The 16611-nt window shown below is 39.4% G+C and overlaps 1 protein-coding gene across 2 annotated transcripts; it reads right to left on the bottom strand.

The window, feature by feature from the left end:
- Positions 1-315: 315 nt before the first annotated feature.
- On the bottom strand, positions 316-15620 carry gorab (golgin, RAB6 interacting). Of its 2 annotated transcripts, XM_008117824.3 has the most exons (5): positions 15432-15614; positions 9094-9409; positions 6420-6521; positions 5527-5667; positions 316-4098 (listed from the first exon to the last, which is right to left on the bottom strand). In XM_008117824.3, the coding sequence occupies exons 1-5, from the start codon at positions 15493-15495 to the stop codon at positions 3651-3653; spliced, it is 1071 nt and encodes a 356-aa protein (XP_008116031.3). In that variant the 5' UTR covers positions 15496-15614; the 3' UTR covers positions 316-3650. The 2 variants fall into 2 exon arrangements, with proteins under 2 accessions (XP_008116031.3, XP_062833866.1); XM_062977796.1 differs by lacking the exon at positions 5527-5667 and having other exon boundaries at positions 15432-15620.
- Between the last annotated feature and the right edge of the window lie 991 nt (positions 15621-16611).

Raw genomic sequence — 16611 nt, 5'->3', positions numbered from 1 at the left:
GTATGGCAAGGGGTTGGACTGGATGGCCCTTGTAGTGTCCTCCAACTCTATGATGATATGGTATGCATTGCAATAATAGTGATAGAAGTATGGAAAACATACAGACAATTTAGCAATATAGAATTAATTAAACAGAATATGGGCCATAGTTTTATCTGTAAAATTAACATACACACTAATATTAAAAGAGAAATAAGAGAATTAGTTCGAAGTCATATAGAAGCCATTCATCAGCTATATGTGCCAGAATAACAAATCACCCTTATATCAAATGAGACTGGATAAATGATTAATGGAAGGTATGACTATTATTAATAAAAATACAATAGAGGATACTTTATTAGTAAAAAGATTGACAGGGATGTAGTTCACTGTAAAGTTATACTATAGATATTGTAGACATTTAATAACAAATATAAAAACAAATATAAATGTTCTTGTATATATACATGGGAAGCAATAAAGCAGCTAGTACAAATCAAGATTAGGAACCGAGTTGAAAATTATTTGTCTACTAGTCAAATAAGTTTGAAATAAACTTTAATATAGGTCTCAATGACTTAGAAAATAAAGTGCAATCACTCAGTGCAACCCACTGAGGTGACCTCTGTATTTTGAAAACTAAAAACCCAACAATTCTCAGCAAGGAATTCTGGGTCTTAATAGGCTAAAATATCTGAAACACACCATCAGAAAAGACTGATTTTATCCAAATTGTCCACTATTTTTTGTACATAATGCAACCACTGAGTATTCTTTTCAATGGGATGAAGAACAGAGGTATTGCGAAGAGAGTATTGCTTTTACATGTGTCCCTAAACAAATAAGTGAAATAATGGTTAAGTGAAACCGCACATCAGTTTTGCAGATACAGGAGTCCATCCGCATACAGATAGGGATTCCTGGTGAAGCTAATGGAGTCTTATCATCTTAAAGCCTAGACTTTAAGAAAGCTGATTTCAGCAAACTTAAAGTAACACTGGGTGTGACCCCATGGCCTGGAATACTAAAAGGGAATGAAGTTCATGATTGATAGGAGTGTCTCAAAAGTGAGCTATCAAAGATATAATTTCAAACAGTTCCAATGAGGAAGTTTTACAAGGTTTTTAGCTTTCTCTGCCAAAGAGAAAGAGTGAGGATGCTTCACCAAACTGTAACTCCCGAGATTCCATAACATTGACCCTTGGGCATGTAAAACGTGTTAAACTGTGTTAGTTCTACAATGCAGATGCACCATAGGATACAGAACAATTGATTCCTACTGCTTGGAGAAAAGGAGGTTGAGAGAAGACATTAACGTTTAACATATTCAAAGGGATGTCACACGGAAGAGGGGAAAATTTGTTCTCTACGGCTCTAAAGACTAGGACATGGACAATGGATTCAAATAGCAGGAAAAGAGATTCCACCCAAGCACTGGAAATAACTTTCTGTTTATAAGAGCTATCGACAGTGTGGTGGTGGTCTTCTCATTTGGAGATTTTTAAACAGAGACTGGGTGGCCAGTGTTGGGATTGCTTTATGTATTCCTGCATGGCACAGGGTTGGACTGGATGGCTCCTGTGGTCTCTTCCAACTCAGTATTTATTGGATTCTAAGTGCTTTTTTGAAATCTGTGGCCATTAAATACAGTAGTTTCATTTATCCAACATTCGATTATCCAAGGTTCTGGATTATTCAACGCAGTCTGCCTTTTAGTAGTCAATGTTTTGTAGTCAATGTTTTCAATATATTGCAATGTTTTGGTGCTAAATTTGTAAATACAGTAATTACTACATATTGTATATTAAACTGCTTTTTCTGTCAATTTGTTGTAAAACATGATGTTTTGATGCTTAATTTGTAAAATTATAATGTAATTTGAGATTTAATAGGCTTTTCCTTAATCCCCTAACATTTTCGCTTATCCAACATTCTGCTGGCCCGTTTATGTTGGATAAGTGAGACTCTACTGTACTCTAAAAGCAACAGATCATATCTGATCTTGGAAGCTATTGATGAAATGGTGGTTATATGCATTAGAAAAAAAATCATCCTCAAGGCATGTATTACTAGAAGCACCAGGTCATTGAAGGGTTAAGATGATGCCTGGGTGAGTGCCCAGACAGCCCAGGCTAAGGCACCTTCCGGTCAAGCAGCATCATGTCTAGGCGGTGGTATCTGCAAATAATATTTCTGTTATAAGTTGAGACCATGTGGTCATTCGCGCTCTCTTTCTCTCTCTCTGTTGGAGAGAGTACCATGTAAATACTGTGGAACCATAATAAAGTCTTTGAACCGCCCAAGGTTCTGGGCTGAAACCTGTGGTCCAGTGTGCTTAAGCCGAAGAAGGGAGGAAAAGAGCAGCAGAAGAGTGCAGCAAAAAGGATGCATATTTACAAGCAGCTGATTGTGACTGCAAGACAGAGGGAAATTTCAGTGCCACTGATTTCTGGCTCGCCCTTAACAGAAGCGAAGTTAGATAATTTAGCTGGGAGATTGGAAGGGAATGGCAGCTGCCCATGAATATTGTAGGCCAGAAGTTTTCAAACTTTTAAAGCCAAGGGCCAGTTCACTGTCCCTCAGATCTTTGGGGCTATAGTTTAAACAAATTTCTATGTATATTGCACATATCTTATTTGTAGTGGAAAAAAAACCCATGAAAGAACAATACAATATTTAAAATAAAGAACAATTTTAACCAACATAAGCTCACCAGTATTTCAATAGGAAGTGTGGGCCTGCTTTTGGCTGATTACAGTCAAGTAGGACTGCTGTTATTATGTGTTTTCAAGTCATTTCAGACTCAGGATGACTATAAGTCTAAAATTTAGGGTAAGGGGGCTGGGTAAAGGACCTTGGAGTGCTGCATTAGGCCCATGGGCCTTAGTTTAAGGACCCCTGTTGTACACTTTAATTTAGAGGAAGGAGCTGGCAAAACCACCAAGAGTATTCCTTGACTAAGAAAATCCTATGAAACTCATGGGAATGCCATAAGTTGACAGGCATCTTGAATTACATGAACATGTACAAAGGAGAACTGCTTTTTCAACATGGAAGACAAGGGGGAAAAAATCTAAGTACAAAAGTAGTTTGGATTCCACATGGAATACCACCTTACCCTGGCTTGCTTTTTTGAAATTCAAATACAGCTAAGATGATTTGTCTTTTTTCTTATTATTATTGGCCACTCCATAATATAGTTTGCATTTTTTTCCATGTCAGAAGCAACTTGAGAAAATGCAAGTGGCTTGTGGTGTTAAAGAATTGGCCATCTGCAAGGACGTTGCCTTGGGGACGCCCGGATGTTTTGATGTTTTACCATCCTTGTGGGAGGCTTCTCTCATGTCCCTGCACAGGGAGCTGGAGCCGAGACAAGAAGCTCATCCATGCTCTCCCCGAATCTGAACAGGCAACCATCAAGTCAGCAACTCAACCTTCAGGTTAGCTGTCCTGCCAGCACAAGAGCTTAACCCATTGCACCACCAGGAGTTCCTAAAGTTTGCATAAGGAGACAGATCACTGAACCAATGATTCAGAGAGAAAAAAGTGACAATGTCAGTGTCATCCAGCCAAATTTCAAAGAATTTTGGTGCAACGGTGCAGAAATCTCCATGTAAACCATATGACTAAATACAGAACAGTACCGACCAAATGCAAATATATCAGATTCACTGTTTACATGCTACATGAGTTATCATTTCTTCTGTAACAGAATTTACTGTTAGATCTTGATCATCTGTTTGCAAATTTGTGGGCTGATTCTCTAATCTTTCTGCAACCTCGTGGCTTTTGTCCTCATGTCCTTTAGTAGTAGTTTGGGGAGCTGTATCCTCGACACCAACAGAACCAAGTTTCTGTGACTCTGTCAATTGCTTTCTACTTTCTGCCTCCTGCTGTTGCAGCAGTTGCTCCACCTCTATCTCAAGTTGCAGATTTTCTTCATCTGCTTCCACTTCCAGCTGATACATTAACTCCTCCAATTTCTGGGCCTTACGAAGCTCATTTTGCTGTACAATAGTGCACAAGTGCTCTGTGAGCTGTTCTTTGAGTTCTGCTTTCTTCTGGAGATCCAGCTTTGCAGCCACATATTCAGCCTCTGCCTTATCATATCGCTTCCTGGAAAAAAAAACAGTCATTTAATAATGTTTGCCACACATGATGTTTGAATACCCTGCCAACAGGAATCATTTTTGCAGTATGGATATAAATTATAGAACAGGGCTGCAACGAAATGTTTCAGTATACTCTAACCACAATCTTTTCAGGTGTTTGGCAAGCATTGAACAGGTTACATGGACATAGGCATGAGGATCTTCTATAAACCTTTCCTACTGTGCTTTCTGCAAGGAGCCCCCATGGCCAAGTGTGTTAAAGCACTGAGCTGCTGAACTTGCAGACCGAAAGGTCCCAGGTTCAAATCCCGGGAGCGGAGTGAGCACCCACTGTTGCTCCAGCTTCTGCCAACCTAGCAGTTCGAAAACATGTCAATGTGAGTAGATTAATAGGTACCGCTCCGGCGGGAAGGTATCAGTGCTCCATTCAGTCATGCCGGCCACATGACCTTGGAGGTGTCTACTGACAACGCCAGCTCTTCGACTTAGAAATGGAGATGAGCACCAACCCCCAGAGTCAGACATGACTGGACTTAATGTCAGGGGAAATCTTTACCTTTTTTACTGTGCTTTCAAGCTCCAAACATCTGATTTCAGATTAATTAACAAGGTATTTCAGTACTCTTTGAAAGAGGGGTCTTCTAAATACTGGGAAAGGGAACTTGTTTTGTTTTTTAACATTATTCTTCCCAAAATGATCCTACACAGAACACAAAGGATTTTTTTTTCAGTTTTATTAAATTTGTTCACTACTGTAAAAGTGACAAGCAATAAACAAACAACCTTTACTCCTGACCTGGAATTTACAGAGGAAATGATGACATTCTTGCATGGCAATCTGCTCTGTTCTGTGTGAATTGTGTCAAAAACATGAAGCCATAACCAAGTGAGATGTCTCAACAAAATAGTTATATACTTCCTGTGATTGGCTCCAGTCATCATACTGACTGCAGTATTTTGGATCAACTGATATTATTACAATTACAGATATTTTAAATTAATTGCTTTTGAACCACAAGGAAAATCTCAGCACAATCATGGGAATAATGTTGCATCCGCTAAATAACTTCAGTATAATTATCTACTATATATACTCATACCTTGCCCTCATGGACAAGTTGAGGCACGTTTTGAGCCCAAAATCATGGATTTTGATATGACCCATGGATAAATGTAGGGCCATTCCTCAGAGAAGGGAAAGCATCACTGCCACCTGAGCAGCCAGGCACCCCTGAATGCTGCCAGCAGATCCCTGCCCATGCAAACAATCCCTCCTTATTATCCAACATATTCGCTTATCCAACGTTCTGCCAGCCCATTTACGTTGGATAAGTGAGACTCTACTTTGCAACCAGGGGAAAAAAGGCAAACAATAATGCCCATAAAAATGAGCTAACAGAAAGACACAGTTGGTTGTATGCTGACTCCTTACCGAGCACACGAATAATCCAAACTTGCCTGGTCAATCCTATTTCTCAGTATCCCAATATCGGCAGATACCATAACATCTAGAGCTTGGAGCTGTTTTTGGATCTTATTTAACTTCATTGTTTCAGCCTGAGTTCTTTTGGATCTTGAAAAGAAAAAGGAATTTATTTATATTTTGGTGTTAGAAGGAATCTTATATTTCAATAGAGGATATGGTTATTTGTTAAACCTACAGAAGTGTGTGTAGGCACTATAGAGTTGTGTTTTCTCTTCAGTTATAATACAGAAACTGGCCAGCCAAACTGCTTGTAATTTGCAGAAGAAAGGATTCTTTTATCTATTTTCTTCCACAATGAAAGTATTAGTCTAGCTGTGGGCTATGGAGAAATGTTTCAAGACATACAGACTGTTTAAAAAAGTAGCTTGACAGGGTTTCTTTCTCCTGAAAAGCTACCTGTATTTCCAAAAATGTCCTTGTCTTTTTAAAATATGGATATGAACACTGTTGTAAGTCATCAAGTAAGTTAATGAACTGTTTCAAAAAGCGGAGACTTTTAAAACTGGGAAACGCTCCAGCAGTATCATTACTTTGAGAATTTTGGTTTTGGTGTTTTTTGAATACATCATATTTGTGAAAAACAACTAATATAATTCTGAAAATTATCATGGAAGCACGTTCCATTTTTTTCAATAAAATTTGAGGCATTAGTATCAGTTACAAAGAGAAAAGAATCAGGAAGCTTAACAAAATCTTCCATAGCGAAATTCAATCATCAAATGAGAAAGGGTTTCCTAACAAAGCAAAATCAAGCATACAATACAGAAGCATATGAAAAAAAAATATTCATCATGTTCCTTTGGTATGACTGACTAAAGAACACGGAAAAACCTTCATACCTTTCAGCAATTGCTTTAGCCAAAAGAGCTTTCTTGCGTTTGTTCTTTTCTTCCATAAGCTTCTGTTCCCGCTGAAGAATTTCCCACCGAGACTTCTCCTGCCTGAACATTGAGAAAGTCACAACATTAACAAGAAATGTACTTCCTTCTCTCTCCCTTTTCTTAAGCAGCCCTCACAATAATTACATTACTCCATGCTGTATTTTGGAATTTCTTCAGAAATAACTCGAAGGCAGATTCATTAGTATTTCCTTTGATCATTTTAGGGCAACTAAAAAGATCAAAAGTCTAGAAACCATACCGTATGAGGAGCAACTTAAAGAGCTGGTTATGTTTAGCCTACAAAAGAAAAGGTTGAGAGGAGGCATGATAGTCATGTAAAAATATGTGAAAGGATGTTATCAGGAAGAGGGAGCAGGCCTGTTTTCTGCTGCCCTGGAAACTAGGACTCAGTAGAGCAATTGGTGCAAATTACAAGAAAGGAGGCTCCACTTGAACATTAGGAAGAACTTCTTGACCAGAAGAACTGTTCAACAGTGGAACTCTCTGCCTTGAAGTGTGGTGGAAGCTCCTCCTTTGAAGGCTTTTAAACAGGCTGGGTGGCCATCTGTCAGTGATAATTTGTGCTTTTTCTGCAAGGCAGGGGGTTGGACTGAATGGCCCATGCTTAGCTGATCAATTGTTTAATTGGTTTTAAATCTTAATACTGTACTTTTATTTGGGCTTTACATTGTTTTTGTTTTAAATATGCTGTTAGCCTCCTTGAATTCATTACTGGAGAAAAAATGGGATATAAGTAAATAACTACTACTATTACTACTATGGCAACAACAACCACTTTTATACCTTAATGTCCCTAGAAATAATGGCTTTCAATGTTCAATTCAAACATGATTTTTTTCGCCTCCTTTACTTTGAGTAAAGAAAGACACACTTGAGAGTTGAATGTACGACACTTCATGCATGTTGTTTTAAAATCTTAGGCATGCCCTATACTTTCCACAGGTTTTCAAGCTGTATTGAAAAACATAGGATCCTTCAAAAACACCACAGTTCTTTCATGAAAAAAATGATTTGACTAACTATTACCCATTATTCCAATGTGAAGCTCCAGGTATGCTCTCATATTATTATTTATCACATGAGATAAAATGATAAATCAAACAACTAAACAGTATCTATGGTGGTTTATTCTAACTGTATGGTTCTATAATTCTAACATTGACTGAATATGCATCCAGAATTCTTGATAATCCACGATGTTCCACAGCAAAGAACCCAGGGTATAAATTATTCTTTGAATGAATTAGGAAACAATTTTATACCATGCTGTTCCAAGAATTTCTATATACAGTAGAGTCTCACTAATCCAAGCTAAACGGGCCAGCAGAAGCTTGGATAAGCGAATATCTTGGATTATAAGGACTGATCAAGGAAAAGCCTATTAAACATCAAATTAGGTTATGATTTTACAAATTAAGCACCAAAACTTCATGTTATACAACAAATTTGACAGAAAAAGTAGTTCAATAAACAGTAATGTTATGTTGTAATTACTGTATTTACGAATTTAGCACCAAAATATCACGATATATTGGAAACATTGACTACAAAAATGGCTTGGATTATCCAGAGGCTTGGATAAGCGAGGCTTGGATTAGTGAGACTCTACTGTAATCAGAAAATTGTGCTGTCAAAGGCTTTCATGGCCAGAATCACTGGGTTGCTGTGAGTTTTCTGGCCTGACGTTTTGCCCACATCTATGGTAATGTAGCAGCTCTTGAATATTTTATTTAAAACCCTAAAAATCCCTTACCTAGATGACCCTTACTCAAAAATCTTGTTTTTCCATGAAAGTGTTGACAGGACATGTTCTGCCTGACATTTGCTCTTTGCTCACAATATAAGGTCATGCAAACTGCAGTAATGATTTGGCTGCCCGGATGAGTTACGTGGAATGAACTATGAACATGTCACCTGAGGATAGTGCATACGTGGAGCAAACTATGGACACTTCACCTGATGTGATGAGTAATGAGTTATATAAGTTACAAGGCAACTACGCATGTCCAAAAGGATTGTAATAGTCAGCAAATTCCATTGTCAGTTAGCTTCTGCGCATGCTCTGTAAAATTGTATAAATTGGAAAGCCACTACAGGCAAGGTGTGGCATTGCGTTTTCTGGGCATTAGCTAACATTGTCACCTGCTCTTGGCCAAAAGTAAACTATCTTGAAGACAACTTCTGCTGTCAGTCTGCTTTCTTCACCCGCGTCCAAACGAAATTCCACAACAATGGCAGGTATCTTCAGAGATTGTGAAAACAACACAACCTCTGAGTATGCCTGCCATAGATGTGGGTGAAACGTCAGGAGAGAATGCTTCTGGAACATGGCCATACAGCCTGGGAAACTCACAGTAACCCAACCAGAAAATTATTTGCAACTAAGAATGCAGATTTTGATCTTCACTCAAGTAAAGGTCTCAAAACCAATGCATGCTCCCACTGGAGACAATATCAGATTTAGTCAACAATCACAGGAAAGTGTGAAAAGATCAGAGGTAATTTTTAGTACTACTCTGCAAAATTGGCATGTTGAATTTGTTATATAAAATTGTGACTTATTAATTTTAAAATGATAAACATCTTGCAGCTTTATTACAGACTTACTAACAATTCCATCCTCTTCTTTCCCAATGTGTGACTAGGCTCTGCATGGGAATCACAATTAGACACTTGTCTCATTTCTTGGTTTCTGGTATCCTGTGGTTCTCCTGTTGTCAGAGACTGGGGTGGTAACAGAGATGCCTGTGGAGACGGGCAGTTCCGTTTAGGTCCAGAAAGCCTCTGCTTCTGAGGTGACAAGGCTGCTCCATCTGGCAGTTCTGTTTTTTCACATATCTGCTGGACAGACTTTTTGCCCTTCAAATGCTGGTAATTCTGCTTCACAAAAGATTGATGCTTCTGCTCAGGCAGAGGCTCAGATTGATCTACATAGTACAAACAAGAACGAAGTAAGCTTTTATATCTTGAAATAGGGACACACTACAAAAACACACATCAATAACAGAAAGGAGGGAAAAAACACAGATCATAAAAATCAATGTACAGATACGAAAGTTTTGATAATTTTAGAATTTTAAGAGTGTCAAATATTCTATACCCCCTCCCTCCCCAATGTTAACCAGTCAGTGCAGAGTTTGGGAAAAGTGTCAAATCTATCAGGAAATGTCTCCTGCACAATCCACTCAAATTAACAAGTGCAGCACAGGTGTCATTTGCATTTCATTGCAACAATTACCAGGTGTGTGAGATTCTTGTATATTTATGAAATGCTGGGCATCTCCATACATATCATAGACATTTTGTATTCTTATATAACATTATAACTTCTTTTTTAATGGAAATCATATATTATACAGGAATAATTTGGGTAGTGTTCCCAAGAGGAATCACCGCAAAACATTGAACAGTATCTTCCAAAAGTTGTAACATGGCAGAATTCACCTTTTTTCAGTTTGATGTGTTTTAGAGATAAGGCCTTGTGTCACCGCTGTCTGAGATAAGAACATTGCTTAGGAACCTCAGACACACTTCCAAGAGAAGTTAATAAATAGAAACTCTATTCAAGAGAAAGCATGTGCATCACAAAAGATAAGAAGGGGGGAGATCAATTTTATATTAGAAAGATTTTTGTGGCTTTCAATCCATTTTTTAAAAACTGCAGAAGTGTAATATTAAGGCATAGGTACTAAATACCCCCAAAAACCAGATCCTGTCTGATCCTGGAAGGCAAGCAACTCTGTTTCCTCACAACCTCTGAGGATACCTGCCACAGCTGTGGGTGAAACGTCAGGAGAGAAAACTTCTGGAACATGGCCATACAGCCCGAAAGATTCACAGAAACCAAACTCTGGTTAGTTCTTAAAAGAGATAACATGGGTCCTCCCTTCAAAAAAAATTATTGATGTCCTGATTTTTAGACCTATTCCTGTGATTACTTGGGGTGCTGATTCAGAAAATTGCATTGGATATGCCTCATCAGATCTAGTATTTTAGATATGGTTATCATGATTTTCTATGGGCGAGCAGACTGATAGATGGCATGAGTCCTGTGTCTCATAAACTAGAGTGGATAGAAGGAAACTGGACCCATTTTGGAAATCAGCAGGTCAATATACCCAGAAACGTGGCTAACATTTGAGGCACCAAAAATGTATGTTGGCCAGTGATAATCAACAAATACCAAATTAGATTGTATTTCAGGAGAAGGAACAGGCAAATTGTTGGAAATGACATGCAACTTGAAGGCACATTGTACACATAAAAAGTATACCTTTGTAGGAGTAGGACTGGAGTGCAGTGCGGTATAGAAATGGGTGAATTTGGACACTAGCAAAACCACCCAGTAGTCCTTGTCTAAAAAAACTTATGAAATTCATGTGCTTGAAATTAAACATCAATGATAAATTAACATGATGTTCCAACACAACATGCAGGTTATCAAATCCCCAGTTGGTGCAATTGTGGCAGTTACTTGAGCCATTTAATTTGAATGTAACCTCATCACTTCACACAATCTTTGTTGGAAAACGTGCCATTCTGAACACTCTCGTCGGATTCAAACATATCTTTAATTTGACGGTACGTCGCGTTGGTGGATCTCTTTGAAACTCCCTCTTAAACTGTCATTGCACTTCAACTACAGTAGAGTCTCACTTATCCAAGCTAAACGGGCCGGCAGAAGCTTGGATAAGCGAATATCTTGGATAATAAGGAGAGATTAAGGAAAAGCCTATTAAACATCAAATTAGGTTATGATTTTACAAATTAAGCACCAAAACATCATGTTATACAACAAATTTGACAGAAAAAGTAGTTCAATACTCAGTAATGCTATGTTGTAATTACTGTATTTATGAATTTAGCACCAAAATATCACAATATATTAAAAACATTGACTACAAAAATGGCTTGGATAATCCAGAAGCTTGGATAAGCGAGGCTTGGATAAGTGAGACTCTACTGTACGTTTTCACACTCCTAGTAACATCATAAAATGAATTTTCTTTGTTCAAAACTTAGTCTGACTTCCATTATTAATTCAAAATATGTTTAACCTGGAGTGGGAGGGGAGACAACATCAATTGAGCTATCAGTTTTTGCAGTGTGTATAAGCTTTTTAGGGACACCTTGTATATATACATGAACATATACATACACTTGCATATACATCTAAATCAGGGGTCCCCAAACAAAGGCCCGGGGGCCACATGCAGCCCATTGAAGCCATTTATCTGGCCCCTGTGGCAGCAGCTCCCTCCTCAGAGGAAGGTGCATGCGGTGCGGGGAAGGCAGGAAAGGCACACACCTTTCCTGTCTCCTCCCTCGCCTGGTGCATGCCTTCCAAAGCTTTGCTTGTTTATAATGGTAGTTTAATTATTTAATTATTTATTAATTATTAAGGGGTGCTTTGCTAGTGCTTTTGGTGCACAAAGGCAGAAGGAGGTTGGACTAAATGGACCAAGGGGTCTCTTCCAACCCTCTTTATTATTTTTATAATGATTATTAATGTAGCAGCTCTTGAATATTTTATTTAAAGACCCTAATAATCCCTTACCTAGATGACCCTTACTCAAAAATCTTGTTTTTCCATGAAAGTGTTTACAGGACATGTTCTGCCTGACATTTGCTCTTTGCTCACAATGTAAGGTCATGCAAACTACAGTAATGATTTGGCTGCTGGATGAACTATGAACATGTCACCTGAGGATAGTGCATACGTGGAGCAAACTATGGACACTTCACCTGATGTGATGAGTAATGAGTTATATAAGTTACAAGGCAACTACGCATGTCCAAAAGGATTGTAATAGTCAGCAAATTCCATTGTCAGTTAGCTTCTGCGCATGCTCTGTAAAATTGTATAAATTGGAAAGCCACTACAGGCAAGGTGTGGCATTGCGTTTTCTGGGCATTAGCTAACATTGTCACCTGCTCTTGGCCAAAAGTAAACTATCTTGAAGACAACTTCTGCTGTCAGTCTCCTTTCTTCACCCGCGTCCAAACGAAATTCCACAACATTATGATTAACATTGAGGCTGTATTTATTCCTGTTTTGTTTTTTTACTTCAAAATAAGATATGTGCAGTGTGCACTGCATAGGAATTTGTTCATAGTTTTTTTTAAAAACTATAGTCCGGCCCTCCAACGGTCTGAGGGACCATAAACTGGCCACCTGTTTAAAAAAGTTTGGGGACCCCTGGTCTAAATGGATACCTCTAGAGTGCCTATATAAGAAAAGGACTGATGAAAAGTGGTGGAAAGAAATGAGGAATAAAGGTTTATATAGAATTAAAGACATGTATGATGTGAATGGCCAATTAATACCCTTGGAGAGAATAATAAAAAGAGTGGAAATAGAAATTGGCTAGAAGTATTGGGACTACATAATACACTTAAACAAGGGAGATATGGAAGGAAAAACAAGATAGAATATTCTCTCCCTTAAAGGGACAATTATCTCCCTTAAAGGGACGGTCACCCATGTTTTCCCCTCTCAATATGATGGGGTGGTAAGTGTAAGCAAGATTTGTAATGTTGAAACATATATATCTGTTGCTAATATCTGTCAATCATGCATCTGTTTGGTAGATGTGTGTGTGTATGTATACACACACACACACACACACACACACACATATACAAGCCCATAGCCAAGGGGCCAGTTTAGGTGTTCAAACCACCCCCAAAAAATTTCAGGTGAAAAAAAAAAACACAACCATCTTTATTCATGAACTTTAACTAGTTAACAAAATCCCCCTGCCAAGTATATGAGAAACAATAGTCCCTCCAGAACTACAAGAACTATCTGAACCAAATTTTAATTATTCACACTATCACTACCTATCTACCAATTTACATTGCAATAGCAGCAATGCCGCTGTTAGCTCCAGCTCCTGCCAACCTAGCAGTTCGAAAACATGACAATGTGAGTAGATCAATAGGTACCGCTCCGGCGGGAAGGCAACGGCGCTCCATGCAGTCATGCCGGCCACATGAGCTTGGAGGTGTCTACGGACAACGCTGGCTATTCGGCTTAGAAATGGAGATGAGCACTAACCCCCAGAGTCGGTCACGACTGGGGAAACCTTTACCTTTTAGCAGCAATAGCTGACATAGTGGAAGCTTCCAAAATGTGGTAGCCAAAGCCTCAAGTGCAGGACAGGACAGAAGATTTGATCTGAATTGCAGGTGAAAACTGAAGAAACTGGGTGTCTACCACTGGTTCATCTAATCCAGGGGTTCTCAACCTGTGGGTCCCCAGATGTTTCGGCCTTCAACTTCCAGAAATCCTAACAACTGGTAAACTGGCTGGGATTTCTGGTAGTTGTAGGCCAAAACACCTGGGGACCCACAGGTTGAGAACCACTGATCTAATCCAATCCCTGCTGAAGTAACCATGGAACAGGAGCAAAGAGAAGAAGCTGTGTCACTGTTAGACTTTGGAGTTTATATGAACAAGTCTGGTTCTGATGAGCATGTGAAAGCTCAGTTAGTGCAAAATCCAGACTCCATTGCCAGGATATGTATTTACTGTGGATAAGAAGAGACACCCAAGATTTCAACCGAAATGGTTCAGGAGATTTCTCTGGTTGCCCTATTCATTTTGTGCACAAGCTGCACTCTCTATGTACTGCATGGTGTTTGGAGAAGTTGGGGGTAAAGGTGGCCATCAGCAGCTTGGTGCATTGGTTGCTAAACCATTTGTGTGATGGAAAAATGAAACAGAAGTCCTTCAATAGACACCAAAAAAGAGTACAGTAGAGTCTCGCTTATCCAACATAAACAGGACGGCAGAACGTTGGATAAGCAAATATGTTGGATAATAAGGAGGGATTAAGGAAAAGCCTATTAAAATTAGGTTATGATTCTACAAATTAAGCACCAAAGCATCATGTTATACAACAAATTTGATGGAAAAAGTAGTTCAATACGCAGTAACGCTATTTAGTATTTGCTGTATTTATGAATTTAGCACCAAAATATCAAAATGTATTGAAAACATTGACTACAAAAACACTACTAAAAGGCAGACAGCGTTGGATAATCCAGAACATTGGATAAGCGAATGTTGGATAAGTGAGACTCTACTGTACCATCAGAACGACTTGTGCTTGGCTGAAAACTTCTTGCTACAGTAGAGTCTCACTTATCCAACATTCGCTTATCCAACATTCTGGATTATCCAACACATTTTTGTAGTCAATGTTTTCAATACATTGTGATATTTTGGTGCTAAATTCATAAATACAGTAATTACTATGTAGCATTACTGCATATTGAACTACTTTTTCTGTCAAATTTGTTGTATAACATGATGTTTTGGTGTTTAATTGGTAAAATCACAACCTAATTTGATGTTTAATAGGCTTCTTCTTAATCTCTCCTTATTATCCAACATATTTGCTTATCCAACATTCTGCCGGCCCGTTTATGTTGGATAAGTGAGACTCTACTGTAATTCACAATGGAAGATGTCTTGATGATAAAGGAAATAAGAAGAGGGCAGAAAAACTTTTGCCAATTGTGGAAAGTATTGTCCTTTGTGGCTGACAAGAACTGGCTTAAAGAGGAAGCAACTATTCAGGACCTATTACCTGTGAAGAACCTTTGCACAATGATGCTAATTGCAGGTCCTCGTTCAGATCCGTGCCAGAGATCAGGAGACACTGATCTGAAAAGTCATCTCGGCGGAAAAGTTTCAACCCCTCCCTAATTTATTTCCTGGATACGGGCCTGTACACACACACATACAGTACTTCTATCAAACACAGGTGCATAATTGACAGATAGGAGCGGGAGAACTCTTTCCACAAGCGGAAGCACGCCCTCCTAACTGGCCCAGGAGCCGCTCTTCCCTTCTGGAGGACGCTTGAGGTGGGAAACAGAGGAAGCCTCCGCGACAAGGCCTCCCCCCGCCCAAGTGCCGCCTTTCTCGGTGAGGGTTACCTTTGCAACGGCCCTGGACCCGCCGGAGCTCCCGCTCGGAGAACCCGCCCCAGCCCTGCGCCATGTCGCCTCCTCTCTCCGCCGCCTCCTCCGCTGCCACGTCCCTCGGACCCGCCCCTCCGCTCAGGAAAGGCTGGTGATTCGCTCAGGCCTGGCACGCGCGGCCAATGGAAACAGAAAAGCCTCAAAGCGGCCTCTTCTAAAGGGGAGGCGCGAGGGCAGGCTGCTTTCCTTCGAAGACCCGGCTTCCCAGCGCGGCGCATGCGCAGTTGGCTTCTTCAGGTTGGTGCCAAGGGAGAGCGGAGAGCCCGCCCTCAAAAAGCGGAAGGCGTGGGGAGAGCAGGGGAGGACGCTAGACTAGAGAGTTCTGAGCACAGAAATCCCCTCATCCCAAAGGCCTTCCTCCTCTCAGTGTGCTCTTAATATGACAAGTTGTACAAAATATATACAGGCAGTCCTCAAGTTGCTAACAAAGGTTGCATAGGTTTGTTCTTAAGTTGAATTTGTAAGTCAGAAAAGGTACATTTTAAATGCTAACTCCAGCCATGTACAGTAGAGTCTCACTTATCCAAGCTAAACGGGCCGGCAGAACCTTGGATAAGCGAATATCTTGGATAATAAGGAGGGATTAAGGAAAAGCCTATTAAACATCAAATTAGGTTATGATTTTACAAGTTAAACACCAAAACATCATGTTCTACAACAAATTTGACAGAAAAAGTAGTTCAATACACAGTAATGTTACGTTGTAATTACTGTATTTACTAATTTAGCACCAAATATCACGATATATTGAAAACATTGACAACAAAAATGCCTTGGATAATCCAGAACCTTGGATAAGCGAGTCTTGGATAAGTGAGACTCTACTGTATATACGACCTGCACTGGATGATTTCTGACCAGGTTGTGCCATATAATTGCAAGGAATCGTTTTTCATAAATCAGGTCTCTTGAAGAATATCAATATTTCTAACATGCTTTCTATCCAAGATTTTCTGTATATTTCTCAACCAAATTACAGTTGGCACCAAAGAGTGTAGAATTTGAATGACTAGGAGTAAATCCACTGAAGCCATGCCCAAAAAGTCTGGATCTAAAGATCAGTTACCAATTGTAATCTCAATCACAGTCCGGGGATGATCCTGAACCCATTGCTCACCCTGCAACTCCCAAGTGT

The sequence above is a fragment of the Anolis carolinensis genome, chromosome 4 (genome assembly GCF_035594765.1).
Source record: "Anolis carolinensis isolate JA03-04 chromosome 4, rAnoCar3.1.pri, whole genome shotgun sequence".
NCBI lineage: Eukaryota > Metazoa > Chordata > Lepidosauria > Squamata > Dactyloidae > Anolis > Anolis carolinensis.
Note: the sequence above shows the minus strand (reverse complement) of the source record. Positions and strands in the feature narration are given on the sequence as shown.